The 17,791-nt window shown below is 39.7% G+C and overlaps 1 protein-coding gene across 3 annotated transcripts in view; it reads left to right on the top strand.

Annotated features, from left to right (window-relative positions):
* The window catches only part of arhgap36 (Rho GTPase activating protein 36), a 71,505-nt gene extending 53,876 nt beyond the window's left edge, over nt 1-17,629 (top strand). For all 3 annotated transcript variants that reach the window (XM_051400454.1, XM_051400456.1, XM_051400455.1), the window contains exons 4-12: nt 5,703-6,016; nt 10,415-10,634; nt 10,806-10,861; nt 11,789-11,939; nt 12,042-12,190; nt 12,278-12,451; nt 13,084-13,172; nt 13,266-13,492; nt 15,095-17,629. In XM_051400454.1, coding sequence (XP_051256414.1) covers nt 5,703-6,016; nt 10,415-10,634; nt 10,806-10,861; nt 11,789-11,939; nt 12,042-12,190; nt 12,278-12,451; nt 13,084-13,172; nt 13,266-13,492; nt 15,095-15,435 — 1,721 coding nt within the window. In that variant the 3' untranslated portion in view covers nt 15,436-17,629. The remainder of the gene's footprint in view (nt 1-5,702; nt 6,017-10,414; nt 10,635-10,805; nt 10,862-11,788; nt 11,940-12,041; nt 12,191-12,277; nt 12,452-13,083; nt 13,173-13,265; nt 13,493-15,094) is intronic.
* The last annotated feature ends 162 nt before the right edge of the window (nt 17,630-17,791 follow it).

Below are 17,791 nucleotides of genomic sequence, written 5' to 3'. Positions count from 1 at the left end.
GTGTAAAAACAAATGTAAAGCTTACATTTTTGCCAGTTTCAAGGTGCCTTAAACCTCAAACAAATATTTGACTTGGAGTTAGCCTCTAAAGAGCTGAAAAAGTTTTTACATTTTAATTTCACTGTCAACTGAAACATTTCTATTTCTAACATATATCTTTTATTGAGCCGATATGTTTCTCTTGTACATTTGTACAATGAGTGCTAATGTTCATATAGTCCTTACAATTGTGCATGTGGCATTGGAGTCATGAGGAAATCATAGACAGGTGATATCTAAATAACATGAGAAACAGAATAAAGAAGTATTTAAATGCAAAAAAGTAAAAAGGGATAAAAAATAAGAGATATTCCACCTCCTTATCTTCCTCAAAATATATTTCAAGCAAACTCTTTATTTACATCAATGTTTAAACACAAAGATTTATTCTTACTGACAGAAATGTAACACTGGTAGAGAAATAGCCTACTAAATCCCCTTTTATTTAAAAATATTTGGCCAAAAACAACAGTTCTTTCCTTGGTTAATGGTTTTAATTGCATTTGCATGAATATTTTACTGAACAAAAAAGAATCATATTAAAGTAAAATAGAAAAGATTATATTAGGCCTATATTTATGTGTACATATAATATATGTGTTATCACTTCAGACCTCCGTTAGCTAGGCTGCCTGGCTCTGAGAAGTATTATCCAAGACTTCCAAGCTGCCACAGCCAACTGTGAAATTGTTATTAAATCATCAACTATTTACTTTAAATAAGCACACCTCAAGTACAAGCAGCTAGCACTGTCATAGTTGGCATTCGATGCCAGAAAACGTGGCCAAATGTCAGGAGGCAGCGGCATGGAGTGGTCAGCTTGGCTGTTCCTGGCAACAGACGTCAGGACTGAGGAATAAGCACAGGCTTACTGATCCAACAGGGCCATTAAGTGCAGTGAACAAGACACATTAACAGATGACATCTCAATGGATGGGGCAAGTTCTTGTTGGCAGGGGACGTTGTGTTTGTTTGAAACGTACCAGATTACACAGGGTGTAATGCCAAAGTGTCCATCATGATTTCTCCCTCAATAAGCGGCAAAGGAAGTTGGATTACTGTTATTAAATATCTGCACTCAAAATATGGTGGAAAAATGGCAAACGGCCACTGATGTTGATAAGACGTAAATGTGGTAATTACTGCTGTTGAGTCATCCAATGGCAAGTTCCTGAAGAGCGAAAAAGCAAACATGTTTTCATCTGAAACCACATACTGAAACAATTACAACACAAAACAAATGTTTGTCCTAATACAACAAATATCATCCAGATTGGCATTTTGACTCTGCAGGAACTTTTCCAGAGGCCATTTTCAGATCTTGAGAACCTAACTGTGTTTTGACCAAGGAAATTAGGGATTAAATTCAGTACCGACAATGTGCATGAGAAAAACGAGAGAAAGATCTGTGCTCAAAGGAAGTGGTTAAGGGCTAGCAAGCTGCTTATAAACCTTTCTGTCTCATGATATCTACCATTACCAACAGCCAGTTAAAACTTAGTTTGCAGCCTTTTTTAGCAAGCCAGTGACTGTTGGCTTGTGCCAGTGGCTACAAGTTAATGCTAACTGGCGCTTGGCCAACAAGGCACCTGTCAAGGAGCTTATCTGTGAGCCTGGCGCCTGAAGTAGGCACACGTGGAGGAGGGCAGCCTCAGCCTCAAAACAAGCAGCAGAAACCTTAAAAAAGGGGTTGTAGAGAAACCAAAAACTTAGATGAAGGTTTTGGCGACTACTGAATTTGCCTTTTGGAAAACAAGAAATTGCATCTCAGATACAAGTTAGCTCTAAGCTCAATCTTTCCTGTATTTCTCCGCTGACCTATGAATGATACGTTCATGTTGCTGTGTAAGCGTTGAATAAACTCCTCACACAACCTGAGAGTTATTTCAAGCTGAGGCAATCCCATACCTTTTAAGACTTTACGTGGCATCCTGCCAGTCTGCCATGGCTGTCTGACCTGTTTGGGAAATTTCTCACCGGGTGTGACTGTGCACGTGTGTGTATGTTAGCTGTCCATGTGTCTTTATTCAAACAATCCTTATCACGACTCTGTGAATGTGAGCGTGTAAGTATAGCTGTTTTTTCTGTTTTGTGCACGTGAATGACACATGCAGAGTGAGCTCTAATGCCTCACTAGCCTTCTGTAACATCAGTGTGTATTTTAGGTGCGGTACAGTGGAGCAGTCACTTTACACCCAAGGTTGGCGGAATGTATCAGTCGTTGGATGGCACGTCCTTCAACTGGCCGCTCGGGGAGTGCGAACTGGCAAACATCCTCCCTGATCTTTTTTTATGTCCTGAAGGCAACAGGCAAAATATTTTTTCTATAAAGACACAAAGTCTTTTAAGGTATTAAACTATGCAAGTGCTCTGAGATAATTATAACTAGATTCCAAACTTGTTTTTCTTCTTCATTTTTCTTGATATTAGTTCAGTCAATCAATCTGCCTCATTTTATCTTGAAACAGGTTATTTATTCTGGGAACAAGCTCTCTGGTAGATTTTTCTAAACTTGTTTTTTAAGAAAATAATTTTTAGTCATTGGTAAATAGACAAAGCCATACTTTTATAATTGAGATGGAGATTTGTGCAGTTCTTTATTTCTAAATATCAAATTGCAACAACGGACAGCAGGATTCAGTGAGGTTCTGTCTGACATCAGGGTTGTTTGGCAAAGGGTATTATCTGACCTACTTAATCAATTTAAATCCACATTTTGCCATCTCATAGTTTTAATAATTCACAAACTTTTGCAGACGATGTGTTGTTTTCTTTTGCAAAAATAAAAACTCCAATCAACTCTCAGACTGTCACACTCTTTAAACCAAGCCATTGTTTTTATTGTTCTTAATGCTCTTATTTCACCTCTAGAGCTGGATCTTGTTGTGCCAACTGTTGTGGTCATGTGAAGTTGCACAGCGAAGGATTTGCAGTTTTAGCCGAGCTGCTGACCATGAAACTCCTGCCATGACAGTGACCTCACTCAGGTTGCGTTTACCTGTAGCCTGTAAGGCCGGCGCTGCAATAAGCCTGTATCAGTCTGAGTGTGATGTCTGGTTTGTGGCTGTGGCTGCTCTAACATGATTACCTGTTTATCCCTCTCTTGCCTGCTCTCTACATCCATTCTGTCTATTCTTATACCGCTCATCTACTTGAACTTCTAATCTCTCCTGTAAGGGGCTGTGCGATCACTGCGTTAAAAAGTTGAAAAGGTTGCACATACATTTCATCATGACATATAACCATGACATCAGTCTTAAATCTCTTATAAGCTTTTCCCAGTCATTATCTGCTAACTTCTCTAAACACAGCTGTCCTTCATTCTCCTAGTCTCTTTCTGTATTATGCTCTCAATCTGTCTCCCCACTTCTTCCCTTTGTTAGTTGAACACAAGTTCTCTCAAGGCAATTTCTTGTGCGCCAGATGGTTTGTTTGAGAGAACCATCTTGGAAGTCATTGTTGGATGAACAGCCTGTCTATCAGCGTCTTCAACTAAACAAACCATATAACTCGTACCGAAGCCAGTCAGAAAAGAACATCTTTTCCATTGAGAAAACCCTCCAGTGATGTTCTTTGCTCTTCTTTCAATGAAGAAATACTCTCCAGTTCTGGTATAACTAATGCTAGCAGCATCTAAACTAACCTTTTTTAGCAGCCGCGATTGTTGTTTTCGAGCAAACCGTGACTTCTCACACACGTCGTCACCTGCTGCTAGTGTTAAAACACGCCCGTAACTTCAGTTTCATTCAAATTCAGTTTCATTTAAACAGATTATTTTAACTTTAAAGTTTAATCATTTCGACAATTTTTTTTAAAAAAATGTACTTTATACCTACATGCATGCAACAAAACAGAACATGACACGATCAGTAGGGATGGCTCGATACCACTTTTTCATGTGTGATACAGATGCTGCAACCTTGAGTATCTGCCAATACATATTTCTCCCTAGAACAACTAGCCATTAATAATACATACAGTATGTATGGATGCACTTTGCTAAACATCATGCTTAAACTGTGAAACAAATATTCTACTCCCTTGAAGAAATAAATACAAAAGCCAAAGGTAGTTAAGCTCTTAATAGTTTAGGCTAATGGACCGATATCCAGTTCAGTGATTTTGGCCAGTATCAGGTTAGAACATCCTTTATGATTGGCAGAAACATTATGACATCGGACAAGAGACTAAAGAGCAACCTGCAGCACTGCAACATGATGAAGTAGGCTAATGACATTAAAACAGACACCTCAGATTGCATGAAATAAATATAAAGTTCACCAGCTGTAAGCAAGGCAGCGTGGGAGTTTTTCATGTCGACTTCATTTCGTCCCTGAAACAACTGACACCAGAAACATTTAAGCAATATTTAAAAAATGCTAATACTGACATCTTTCCCATCTGTTTCTTCCATTTTCTTTTTTCATGTTTTTCAATGTTGCAGCCTCATGATTCACCAAAAAAGATACAGGATTTGGGGACAATGTGAGTCTGAAAAAAAAGCATCCCACACAGTTTTTGCAACACCAAATAAGTGGATTTTCTTTTTCGCCCGAGTATAAATCATTCTTTGAGGGATTTAGAGTCTCTCAGCCATATCAGGCAACAGTTTGTAATAATGAGTCTCAGGGTGATGCTGTGCACATTTTTCTAGCATGAAGGCCATATTTGTGCAGAGTTTACACTAGAAAGCCACTGTACTGGTATTGTTGTGAAGGGCATCAAACAACACACTGTTTCTATATCACAGCACTGTCGTTAGAAACACATCTCTTGATATTTTGGTGTTGTCTTTTTTCCAGTACATAGCTGATGTGTAGCTTTCCAGACTGGAACTGGCTCCCAGCCGGTGTCAGGAGATGGATCTTGCAGCTTTCACTTTTTCTTGACCACACACTTTTCCTTGTTTTCTTTTTCTTTTTATCATGTTGTTCCTCAGGTTGAGGTAAAGCATCGTGTTTATTATCATGACCTTGGTGAACATTGTGATCCAGCTGATGTTCTCATCTGAACTCCATATCTAATTACTCTGTGTGAGAGCTGCTGTAGCTCAGAAATCCTCCACTACTTTGCTGGTTGAGACACAGGTTTAGTAGGAGGAGAGGTTGTGGCAATAAATCCTATTAAAGCTGTATGAACTGAATTTGTTTTGGTCAATGTGGCGCATATTGAAAACACAACGTTTACATAGTAGCACTTTTTTGAGTGTTAGCAAATAGCTGCCAGTTTATACATCTAGCAGATGCAAAGGAACATCATTACTGTCCAATAAGTCCAATATTCACTCTTCTTTTACCTCTGTTTGTGTCTCTAAAATATCTCTGTAGCTGCTAAATGCTCTACTATGTTCACTACCTAGATGCTAACTTGGTCTATTGGCATGCAGTGTATAGTGGCTTAATCGGAGCTTTGTTTTTGCTTAAAATAGCTGCCTGTGTCAGCTGGAAATGTAGGTCAATCAAAGTAGAGATATAATGCAGAACAAAACAGTAAATGTGTGGGCTGCAAAACCAAAACAATGAGCTGATAGAGGCTAAAAGTCTCCATGGGGAACTGCAGAGTTGAATGATAATTCGTAGATAATTTGTTTTTGTTTGTCTCAAAATCTGAAACCTGAAGAAAAGATGAGATAACTTCTCCTGTCCCATCCTCTCCTCCCTCAGAATCGAACCCCATGGCGTTCGGCATCCCGCTCTCCCAGGTCATCGCCAATGACCGGGCCTACAAGCTGCGGCAGGACGCCCTGAAGGAGAGCAGGCGAGACTGTCTGGACCTGGAGGCTAGCGTCCTGCGCTTCCGGGCCGAGAAAAGGCAGTTCTTCAACGGGAACAAGCCGCTGGTCTGCTCCTCTTCAATCACGGGCGGAGGTCCCTGCTCGCCGTCCGCAAACTCGGTGGCACCGGCGCCCATTTTTGATGTGCAGAACAAACCGCTGTCGCCTACGTTTCTGGATAACACCGGCCGAGGACAGAGGAGGGTGAGACAAACTTTCTTTTTATCTCGAGGAACCATTTTTACTTTTATAAATGATAAGATTTTCCTAAACTTTCTCAGCCCATAAAGAAGAATGTAAATGTATTGTCAGTTGTAAGTCAGTAAATCTGGGAAGTCAATTAGACAAACAAGCAAATAATTAATACATAAGATCTCTATTTATCCTGCCATTGTGCATTTTTTTAATTATTAATTTAGTCCCCCCCATAAAAGTATAATTCAACTTTAAATCAAAATAGGAAAATTACTAGCGGTTGAAAAAGAACAAAAATGTTAAGTAAAACTTAAAAATTGACATGAAACCAATACTAATGTCCCTTCATTACCTTCATATTTTTTGGACACATGGACGTAAAACAGATCTTCAATTGTGTTCATAATGGTCTTAAAAAGTCTTAAATTTAACATGTTTTTTTAAAAAACACATTTTTGTTGTCTATAAGAAAAAGGGAGCTAGTAACTGACAAACTTGAATAAAACCATTAAAAACTAAAAGAATAAAAAAAAAGAAAATACATGTCATGAAAAAAGTTGAATCTACTTTTCTTTTTCATGACAACACGCAAATACTTTATACTTTATATATTAACACACACTCCCACAGATATCTTAACCACCATTGGTAAATGTTGATACTGTGACTGAAGGATCGGTGAATTTTGAACTTTTTTCTCGCTCCAAATGCAACAAAGTGCAATCTTGAATTTCTTCCTTGTTTCTATCAAATTCCAGATGTAAGTGGAAAGTGGAAGTTATTTGTTTTGTGTGCTTCCATGTGTGTGTTTTTAAAGAGAGATTTGAATCAGTTTGAGGGAACAAAATTCTGATCTGTAAAGTGAAAACTGGAAATGTGTGTGTGTGTGTGTGTGTGTGTGTGTGTGTGTCCTGTAATGAAGGCCTCCACAGTGCAGCTCACTAATCTCTGACTGCATCTCCAGCTGTAAACATTTTCACAACGAATTCTTCTATTTGTTTGAACGAAAAATGCTGTGTGTGTGTGTTTGCTTTTCTGTGTGTGAACCCTCTCTGCTTGAGGCCATCACACCCTGTAATCGTCTCCACACTGATCAGGAAACAGTTGTTATGTTGAGCCTGTAATGAGTATGATCACAGCCACAGACAGTCATCTGAACCAGCTATCAAGTGCAGCTCGTAAGAATCGGTCTCTGACGTAAACACGAGACAGACAGAAATAATAATGTCAGTGTATTGGCAGGCAGCAAACAATGATTTTCTTCCTTAATGATTAATTCAATATAAATCAAAATAACAATAATTTTTCATCTAACTGCTTGTTTTATAGAACAAAACTTCAAAGATATTCTGTCTCTCTGTCGCAGTATAACCAGTCCACTCAGCCTCTCTGTCCCACTGAGCTCCTGAAGGTTTTCAAACCACTGAATGACTCCAAAATCCACCAAAGTCGGGGAAACTGATCACATTTTCCAGCCAGAACGCTGATGTCTGTGACTTTTGTCTAACACCGGGAATGTGTCGCCACATTTCTAATAAAGCAGATGTTTCTTACGGCAAAAAACAACACCGACATTGTGCAGAAAGCACCGAATAGCACTAAGCTACTTTGATTTGATTCGCTGAAGTCAAGATTGGTGTGGTGGACAGCGAGGGTCACATAAAAAAAACACAGCAATTGGATTAAATTACTCACCAGCCACCTGGCCGGTGACTGACGGTGTTTATTTTCATCATAAGCAATGTCGCAAATACAGACCTGGAGGATCTGCCGCAAGCATTTTGCATGTTAGTCACACCCAGCATGCACTTGTCGGTCACACAACATCTTGGGTGTGTTTTGATTTGGGTCACTTTTTTACAGGTGCAGTAATATAACCCATAATAGCATCATTCTTCAACTTTAGTGCATAGACTTGGCCCGGTTGTGACTGCGCTACTCGCCACCCCTGACAGTGAACTCACCATGTGTGTTTTCCGAGTCATCCCCTCTCTGGAGCTCCGCCGCTGACACACCAGCTGCTTCTTCTCTAATGCAGCCGCTCATTTGGCTCATTTCTTTTGTTCCATTCCCACACATTTTAAAGGGACATTTTCATGTGTACTTAAAGCAGCTACGAGGAACTTTGATTTTGTGTTGATTCTGGCGCCACCTGTGGAAAAAAGCAGTAGTGTTTCCATCACTTTGTTTCATTGGTTTCAAGGGAAATCCGACCCGGTGGCAGACATAAAGAATAACTATATAGAAATATCTTTTGACCGTTAACCTTGTTTGTTTATATAGAGACAGCACTACTACATTTAAGTACAAGTAAAATTACTGGTTTAAAAATACAATACAAGTACCCAAAAAACGACTAATGAAAACGAACCTAACCGTAGAGGTAGAACAGAAGTGGTTGGTCAGTAAAAACAGTTATAAAAAAAAGTTTTCCCATCCGTCTCAACCTAAATGGGACGCTGACTCACCCTCTTACTGCTGTCTGGCCTGTAGCAGCTCACTGTTTACATATCTGACGACACACACACACACACACTCACACACACAGTCGGCTGGAGATCTTCAGTTTGACAGATGAGGCTGCGGTGCTGTGGTGGCGTTGTCACTGCGTCGTGTCCCGTGCAGTGACAGATAGCGTACGCAGTAGGAGTAAAGGTTGAAATTAATGGCTGGAACAAGATGAATAGTAGAAGAGAAGAACGTTTGGAGGAAGAAGTTGCTGCGAGTGTGAGGCCTGAACTCATTTACTTGGACTAGGAAAGAGATTGATGAACGGCTGTGTCCTCACTACACGCTCATTTAAAGCAGGTTTTGTTTTGCATTCTGTCTGGAAAAGTGACAAACTTGTTGAGTGCGAGGTTGGCAGACATGAGATTGTCCCACAAAGTTGCACAAACATGTAAGAAATTAACGTAAATGGAAAATTCCTCAGAGCTGACTTTAAATAAAAAACTCTCACCCTCAGTCAGTTTTCCTTTAAATACTCTGTTTTAAAAGCTTTAAAAGACACAAAACTTGTAGCATATACATTTTTTACACACCACCGTTCCGATGGAATAAATATCCTTTGATTTCTGAACTCCAGTGCCGTTCGGCTGCTGGACTGAAGTGCTGCTGGAAATTCCTCCGACACTTGACGTTCCTCCAGAAACAATTTGCAGCTCGTAGACAAGTGATTTATATTTCTGCGGTATTCGTTTTCAGCTCTTCAGATATTTATTGGACGGCAACGTCAGTATGAGTGATAAAAATTGACTCCTCTATTCTGCTGGCATCAATCTTAAGACGTTCTTTCCATTTTCCCCTGTCTCTTCTCTTCTCTCTAAACTTTTCCCTCTTTTTCCCCTGTCACCTTCTGTGCCTTGACGTCTATCCCTAACACACACAAGTGGCTTTTAGTATCTCTTTCTCTTTTTCTCATCCCCTTTTGTAAACTCTTTATTAACACTTTAAAACCTAACCAAACACAGTTGTCTTAAACTGTTTAAGTTTATATACTCAAACATTTATGCATGAAAGATATTTGACTTGAGGAAGAATAACTTATTTATTGCCCCCCAGTCCACACAGATTTTTCTCCTCTCTTTGAATTTAACTAAACCAACGGCTGGATGCATCAATAACAAACTGTATTTTACCTTTTTTTTTTAAATATAAAATTCCAATTGACAAGTAACTAAAGTTGTCAAATACATTTAGAGGAGTGAAAAGTGCAATATTTCTCTTCTGAAATCTACTCTAAATCTACATTTAGTTACACTGCAAAAACAAGCCAAATATTCTTAAATTTAATCACATTTTCTTGTATTGAGCAAAAATACTGCCAATAGGGTAATACAGTTTTACTTGGCTAAATGCTAGCATCGAAATCAAGCCAGTGAAAGACTGTGATGGTCCACAATTATAGCAAGTTGGGCTTATTACAATATGAAAACTCAGTTATATAAGAGACTTTCTTAAAATTAGTATTTTGGTCACTATATTGAGCTGAATTTAAGAATGTGTGCCTTTAATCTAACATTAAAAATAAGCAGAAAAGAATCTTAGAATCAGACACAGTTTCTTGAAACGCCAATAACAACAAGTTATTTTTAGCATTTTTATTAAAACAGTGAAAAACTAGACGACTTTCTCTTGAATTGAGAAGTCACGCAAGTGGTCTTACTCTTTAAATAAGGAAAATAATCTTGTTTTATCTTGTTGAATCGAGCTCAGTATGAGCTGTAACATCTTATTAAGATAAAATTAGATATAGTTTCTTAAAACAAGATTACTTTCTTAATGCAAAACATGCCTGACAAGATTATTTTTCTCTTTAGGCAGAAAATAAGAATCATTTCCCAGAAACGAGGCTTTTTTATTCCTTTCTCGCAGTGTATATCAAGTCTCTCCTCTTCCCCCCTGCAGGGCGGTCTGTCCGTGGACTCCATCTCCGACCTTGTAGAGAGTCAGTCTCGCCTGCTGGAGGCCCTGCAGCTCTCTCACCCGGCCGAGCTGGAGCAGAAGAAGTCACCGGGTGGCAGCCGCTCGTCGGACGGGAGGACCCAGACCAAGCTCAGCCTCAACCCCATCTACAGACAGGTGCCCCGGGTGCTGGAGAGGTGCTGCAGTCACATCGAGAACCAAGGTGAGACACCAGCTTTATCTCACTGGCGCCATTTGGAGTCCCCAAATCAAACAAACTTTTAACTTGAAGCTGAAAACTTAGAAGTAATTTAATTAAAATGTTTAGATTGAATGAAGATAAATGAAACTTCTACTTGATAAGACTACTTTGTGCTCCATTTTGTGTCCCCAGGCCTTCAGACTGTGGGGATTTTCCGAGTTGGTAGCTCTAAGAAGAGAGTGAGACAGGTGAGGACATTTTCTGGTCACATCTGCAGCTGAATAAAATGTTGTCCGGTGGTGAAAGGACATTAAAACCTTATAAACCTTACTTAAACCTACAACAAGGAGTTTTTACTTGGTTATGAAACAGTCTCAATTTAATACTGAAACCTCTATATGACCTACATAGACATACAAGACCATCGGGGAGAAGATTCAGTTGGATTCCCCTTGAAATCAATGAAACAGAGCAGTAGAAACACTACCGCTCTTGTCCACAGGGGCCGCCAGAATCACAACAAAATGGAAGTTCAGCTCAAATGCACTTAAAGTATTAAAAGTAAAACTATTCATCCTGCAGTAAAATGGTGTCAGTTTTTCTATTTTATATGAAAGTTTTTAGATCAGTATCACTGCTGCATAACATAAGTGTGTATGTTGCATTTTACTGCTGTGGATGTTTATGGCTGAGCTCATTTTAACTACTATATATTCTGTTGGGTAGTTTGATCTACAGCAATGCATCATATTGCACAAGATTGCAGTTCTGTGAGAACTCGGTAGCTCTGAAAAAACCTTTCATAAGAAAAATAGCCTGTTTTTCAGCTTTGTAACAATGCATTATCAAGCTATTCCAAGAGGATTTTAAATAGTTTATCTTAAGAAGTAGGAGAATTTTCTCTACCGATACAGGCACAGTTAATCCTTCAGTTTATCAAAGAAATTCAGAATCGCCAAATTTGGAGGTACATGGTTTTCACTACGGACAGGAAGGGTATGAAAAATGATATTCTTGTCAGTCTTCACTGTACGCTGGAATCTAAAAATAATCTTCATGTGAAAAGTTGATAATAAGTGTGATATCCTGTTTTGGAGAAATTGTGTCCATCAGGGTAAAGTGACCCCTGGTTGTTCGTGTGTGTGTGTGTGTGTGTGTGTGTGTCTGTTCCTCAGCTGAGGGAGGACTTTGACATGGGGGTGGACGTCCAGCTGGATGAAGAGCACAGCGTCCATGATGTGGCGGCGCTGCTCAAAGAGTTTCTCAGAGACATGCCTGATCCTCTGCTGCCCAGAGAGCTCTACCCCGCCTTCCTGCACGCCAACTGTACGCACACACACACACACACACACACACACACACACACACACAGCAGTTAACAGCAGTCACACCGGTACTAACCGTCCTCTCTGTGCCTCCTTCCTGCAGTGCTGAGGGGAGCAGACCAGCTTCAGTACCTGCAGCACCTCCTCTACCTGCTCCCTCCCTGTAACTGCGACACCCTGCTGCGACTCCTCAGCCTGTTACACACCGTGCAGAGCTTCGCCCAGGACAGCATAGGAACAAATGACGAGGAGGTAGGCTCAATCAATAACTACTGATCAATCTACCTTGAAAAGGTCGATACACAAACCTCCCTCCTCTTCGTCCTCTGTATAATCCAGATCTCCGGGAACAAGATGACGGCTGCGAACCTGGCGGTGATCTTTGGGCCCAACCTGCTGCAGAGGGAACGAGGAGATGCGAGTCCTCAGATCTACGCCATGGGGATTGAGGACAGCACGGCGATCATCAGCGTGACCTTGGTGCTCATACAGAACTACAGGAGGCTCTTCACGGTACGACAGAGACCGAGATAATCAAACTGTCTATGAATAAAGCAGGAAGAGCTTCTAGGATCAGAGGTGTTAATATGATTTAAGGGTCATACTCAACAGCAGTCTTCTTTCCAGAAACAATTTACAAAAACATTATTCTCCCAAATGACGTCCTGGAGGGGCTGCGAGTCGAGATTCTGCTAACGTTAGCTCAGCTTGTTTCTCTGATTACTTAAGATAAAAACAAAAACACGTCCAAAACTGTTTTCATATTATCTGTCATACACGATACCATTATGTCTGTAATAATATTTGTTCATAAAAATATTTGACACTTTTCTGCATTTGATTACATTACATTCATTAACATTTATTAAAATATAAAAAGTTAATCAATTGAACAAAAAAAAACTTTTTTAACTTTTTAACTTAAAAATGCAGATTTCATGACCTGGGTGCACCTTTCTGGATTTAAGATAAGGTTTTGTTTTTGTTAGCTTTTATTTTTTTATTTCATACAGAAAAGGCTTTTGTAAAACCACAACCTTTAAGTCCATTTAACTAAATTTGGGTTCAAATTTTAAGAAAAATACAAGGACATGACCTCAGTGGTCCTCTAATATACGTCTGCATTCATACATCCGATCCTCCAGGTTTCTGCAGAGCTGCAGCAGGAGGTCCTGATGAGTCTGATCCAGACTGACCCGGACATCATCGACTATCTGCTGCGTAGGAAACTCGGGTAACCACGACAACCAAGTCCCAAGTCTTCTTTACTTTCTGGGTTTAAACAAACTACTGATGTTACATCTGTGTGTGTGTGTTTCCCTCACAGCGGCAGTCACCTAACGGTGGAGAGCAGCAGCGAGTCGGGGGGTCGTCGGGATACAGGGGCGTCTCTGGACTCTGTGGGAGCCTCCAGCGGGAGTCTGTCCCCACTGGAGCCCCCATCGCCGCTTTTCCCTCCTGATGGTAGCGGTGGCGAGGGCAGCCTGACCAGCGAGGTCTTCCTCAACGTGCTCAAACTGAACCAGAACAGGAAGCGTCAGGAAACGAGATACGGTACTCATTCTAGGACGTTTTTATTCTGGCCGTTTCGAGGCTGCAGAGGTCATGTTATTAAATTGACATTTAATAATTTAAAGTTACACATTTTTAAAGGCTGATATGAGTATGTATTGTATGTTTTAACAACAATTTAATTTAGTTTAGTTCTTCCAGAGCTAATGGAGCTTAAAGGTGGGGTGAGTCATTCTGGAGAAAGATTCATAGTTGAGTCTCTTTCCCAGGTTGTCAAATACCGACACTTTGGCTGATGGTAAGTGAGTGAGTAGGCGTGCTCTCAGGTCGAGTGCGGTATTTTGTGAGCTGGGAATGAGACTGAACAATCAGCCATCTTTCTCCAAAATGACGAGGAGGGAAGTGAAAAGTTGAGTATCCGTTCTCATAAACGCTGCGTCAAGGACTAACAGAGTCTGGGGACAATGAGCGACATCCTTCATGTGACATTGAGCTGTCAATCGTCCTAATTTTGGACTCCATTTAGAGATCTAAGCAATCTTTAGATGTTAAAAGACAAAACAAAACCTTTTTAAGGTCGATTCCGCTTTCTTTTTAGACGGTATTTTCCCACCAGGATATTTTTTCCCCTACAATATAATTCTGGCAGCATGGAGAGAACTTTTATACTTTATGTTGGGAAATAAAAAGCCAGAGGTGAATTGTAACTTAGTAAAAATACTTCATTACTGCACTAAAGTTGTTTTTTTCAGGTACTTTACTTGACTACATCGTTACACAAAAAAACAGTACTTTACTCCTTACATGTTCAAAACAGGCTCATTACTTTAGTTTTAAAGCATTTTTTGCATCATTGCACGCCTTCCCAACATCAATATCGTTGCATATCACATATGTGAACACAAGATGAAAGGGAGACTTGACACTATTTGAAGTTTCAGTTTTGCACAGAAACAGCCGGTAGAAATGTCCTTCAGAGAAACAGAGAGAGTATTTTTGAAAAATAGATGAAAAATCAAAAAAATCCAAACCGTAGAGGATACAAACCATCTTCTTCAAGGTCTGTACATCACTTCACATACAGCGACGTTTAGTGTTACCACGGTACATTAAAAGCATCTTTAAAATCAAATTAATATTTTTTTGTTGACTGAAACATTGACTCCCACACGCTGTAACATGCGTTGGGATGATAAATGTGACCACAGCACCACCTAGTTGTGACAGATAGAAAGTTGGAGATGTTGTAACAGTGAACATTAATACAGTAATAACATTAAGTACCGTTAATGTTCCTATATGGACATGTTTTTGTATTTTTGACCTTCATTTGACCAACAATGGTCTGTTTTTTACTTGTTTTTCTAGTTTTTAATTAAAGTCACAAATGAGAATTTGTGGATTTTATAGGCCTACTTTAAAAATATATATATCAGAAAGTAAAAACAATTTTCCATCGTTTTCCACTGTTTTAACACTTGAATGATTTATAATTTATTTTTTCATTTAATCTGCCAGATAAAAAGGACAAAAGAAGATCATTTTATGTTTCTCCTGAAGGAAAAGGGATGAAAAGGCTTTCTCAAGGGTACTTAAACCATAAAAGTGCAGTTTTGAACCATTTTCCTGTTTTCAACCCTCCAGGTGACGTCCCTCCTGGTAAATCCATCCGCCACATGCGTCAGTTCCACTCCCACCACAACCTGCTCAGCCTGTCCCAGCCCTCCTCGTCCTCCCCCTCCAGCTCCACTACCAGACTCCACGGTCAGGACCCCGACACCCAGGACCGCAGGGGCCCGCTGGGCTCTGCGCTGAACTTCACCCTGGGCGGTGGCGGGAGCGGCAGCTGCACCAGTCTGACCGGGTCCACGGAGAGCAGCATCTGGGTGAGACAGACGCCACAGGAGGAGAGCAAACCGTCACCCGCCGCTAATTTCTGGGACTTCTTCACCGGGAAAGGGTCGAGCTCGGAGACGATGGTATGATGAGCGGCGAGAAGAGGAGGAATATTAAGGGAATGAGTGCATGTGTGTGTGTTTGTGTGTATGATGGCTGTCGGAGGTCAGAAATACACAGAAGAGTTGGTTCCTGTTACATTGAAAGTGTATTTTAAGGATTATAAACACAAGACGAATCCTAAATTTCCTACTCAAACTTCCAACTTTAAGGAGGCGTCCTGCTGCTCTCCCATCAGTAGTTGGATTTTCCCACTTTTCCGGCAACTCTGGAACGCAGCATGTGTGTGAATGTGTATTTGGGACACAAAAAAACATGAAGAAAACCAACAAATGGAGAACAAAAGTTTTTTTTTTTTTTTAAAAGACATTTTGGATTGGTGTTGGAAAACTTGCTCGGACAGAGACATCAGAGAAAGAAGAAAAAGACTAAATGAATCTGTCTATGAGATTATCTGGAAGTGGATGCAGTAATAATATCGATGTACATAATGTATTTTACACACACAACCCTCATCTTTACTACCTAGAACTGACTCTAGCTGCATGGACTCCACTAACTCTTTATCTATACTGATTACCAAACTCCCTTTGGTTTTTGTTGTTTTTCTATAAGCTACTTCTTATCTACAATTCAACTAAAGTTCAGCTGGAAATAATTGTTAGAATTCAAACACCTGAAAGAGATCAGAGCCAATGTCTTTGTGTGCAACTCGGTGAGTATTGATTAGGTGATTTGCAGTTCAAAAGATGTCGAGATATCTAGGTTCAATCTGGGCTAAATTTGGTTTAAATTTTTTTTTATGTAGCTTACATATAAAAATTGTTCAAACTACATTTAAAAGCTTATTTCTCATAGTGTCTTTACAGAACATTCTCATTTTAGTTGTGTAGTTTAAGTTTTATTTAATATTCACCAACGTATGGAAAGAATACTGTATTTGTGTATTTGCACATTTTTTTGCAAATTATACAAATTTACTTTTATTTCTAAAAAAATTCACATTATAAAGTGAACAAAAAGCAAGTAAGGAGCAGAAAACTAGAAACTTGTAGTTGAGGCAGAATTACCTCAAGTAAAAATAAAATATCACACATAATAACATTCAGTAATTATGAGAGATCTGTCTCATTGGCTAAATAAACACACCATTTTTGCCACAGTTTTTCTCCCAATCCTTTTTAAAGTCGTATGGAGGTCTTATCACATTGCATTTAGAAGAGCTTGAATACTGAGTGACTTTAAGTATAGCAGAGTTGGCTCTCACAATAAACTGTTAAGTTTGTAATCTTTTGATCTCAAGCATTCTGATTCGGTTTGAACTGGATTCAATCTAGACGTCTTTTGACCTGCAGATCACCAAACAAATGCGGTGCCCAGTGAAGTACATCTGTGTGATTTTAGTATTAACTTGGTTGCATTTTTGGCACCACCAGTAGGAAACAATAGCACTGATCCAGTTCAGGGGGCCGGATCCTCTGAAGGACACAGCCCATTAAGTTTCTTTAGACCATCAGACTGTCAGGCTGGACCTGCTGCTCCTCCCACAATTAGTCAAAAACTAACGGTGCGTTCAGGTGCTCAACTCCGACAAGAGTACGAGGGGATCTTGTCGAGTTTCATGTTGCCTGATTTTACAGTGTGAGATAAAATATTCATCTGTATCCCCCTGTCATTTAGGACTAACTAGACTTGAGAGGAGTTAATACCTGGCTTCCATTTCTTCTGCAGTGGCCATGTGATATATCCAGACTTTCATAATATATTATTACATTAAAGGTTTCTTACCTTCCTTTAACCACAGGAGGGCGACATTTACCACATCAGCTCAACCTTTAACCCTCTAGTAGCTTTCCCTCCCATCTACAAACGCATATGTTAAAGATACATGTATTAGGTTTGGGAATAGTGCCAAGCGACTAGAAACTGTACATATGGCCTCTGTTTAGAGTAGAGATCTGTGTTTCCATTGTTGTACAGAGATTCTCCCACATCCTAACATTGTTTTTCTTCACCACAAACACCCGTTGTACAGAGTCCGTCCTTCACCTCAGCCGGTGAACGTATCATCTTCTCTTTTTGGATTCCTTGTAGGGAAAACAAGATATATTTTGTCATTTTGTCAGCATTTTTTTTTTTTTTTATATATCATTGTAAAGGTGTGTTGAGACCTAAACCAGAGAGTGTACCACCTACCTGCAGAGAATTAAATGTCAAACTGCCTTCTGTGTGTCATTGTTGCTTATTGTTGACTGTACTGGGGGAGAAGTGAGTCAGCGTACTTTTAAAAAAAAAAAAGAATAATAAGGTGAGGCAGAAGACCAAAAACCTCTCCAGGGGAAGATGATCTCACTATTTAGACTTTTACAGCAGCCATTTGTCTTC

This window comes from Dicentrarchus labrax, unplaced genomic scaffold (genome assembly GCF_905237075.1).
Source record: "Dicentrarchus labrax unplaced genomic scaffold, dlabrax2021, whole genome shotgun sequence".
Taxonomy (NCBI): Eukaryota; Metazoa; Chordata; class Actinopteri; family Moronidae; genus Dicentrarchus; species Dicentrarchus labrax.
The sequence above is the reverse complement of the archived record's forward strand: the minus strand, read 5'-3'. Positions and strand labels throughout refer to the sequence as shown.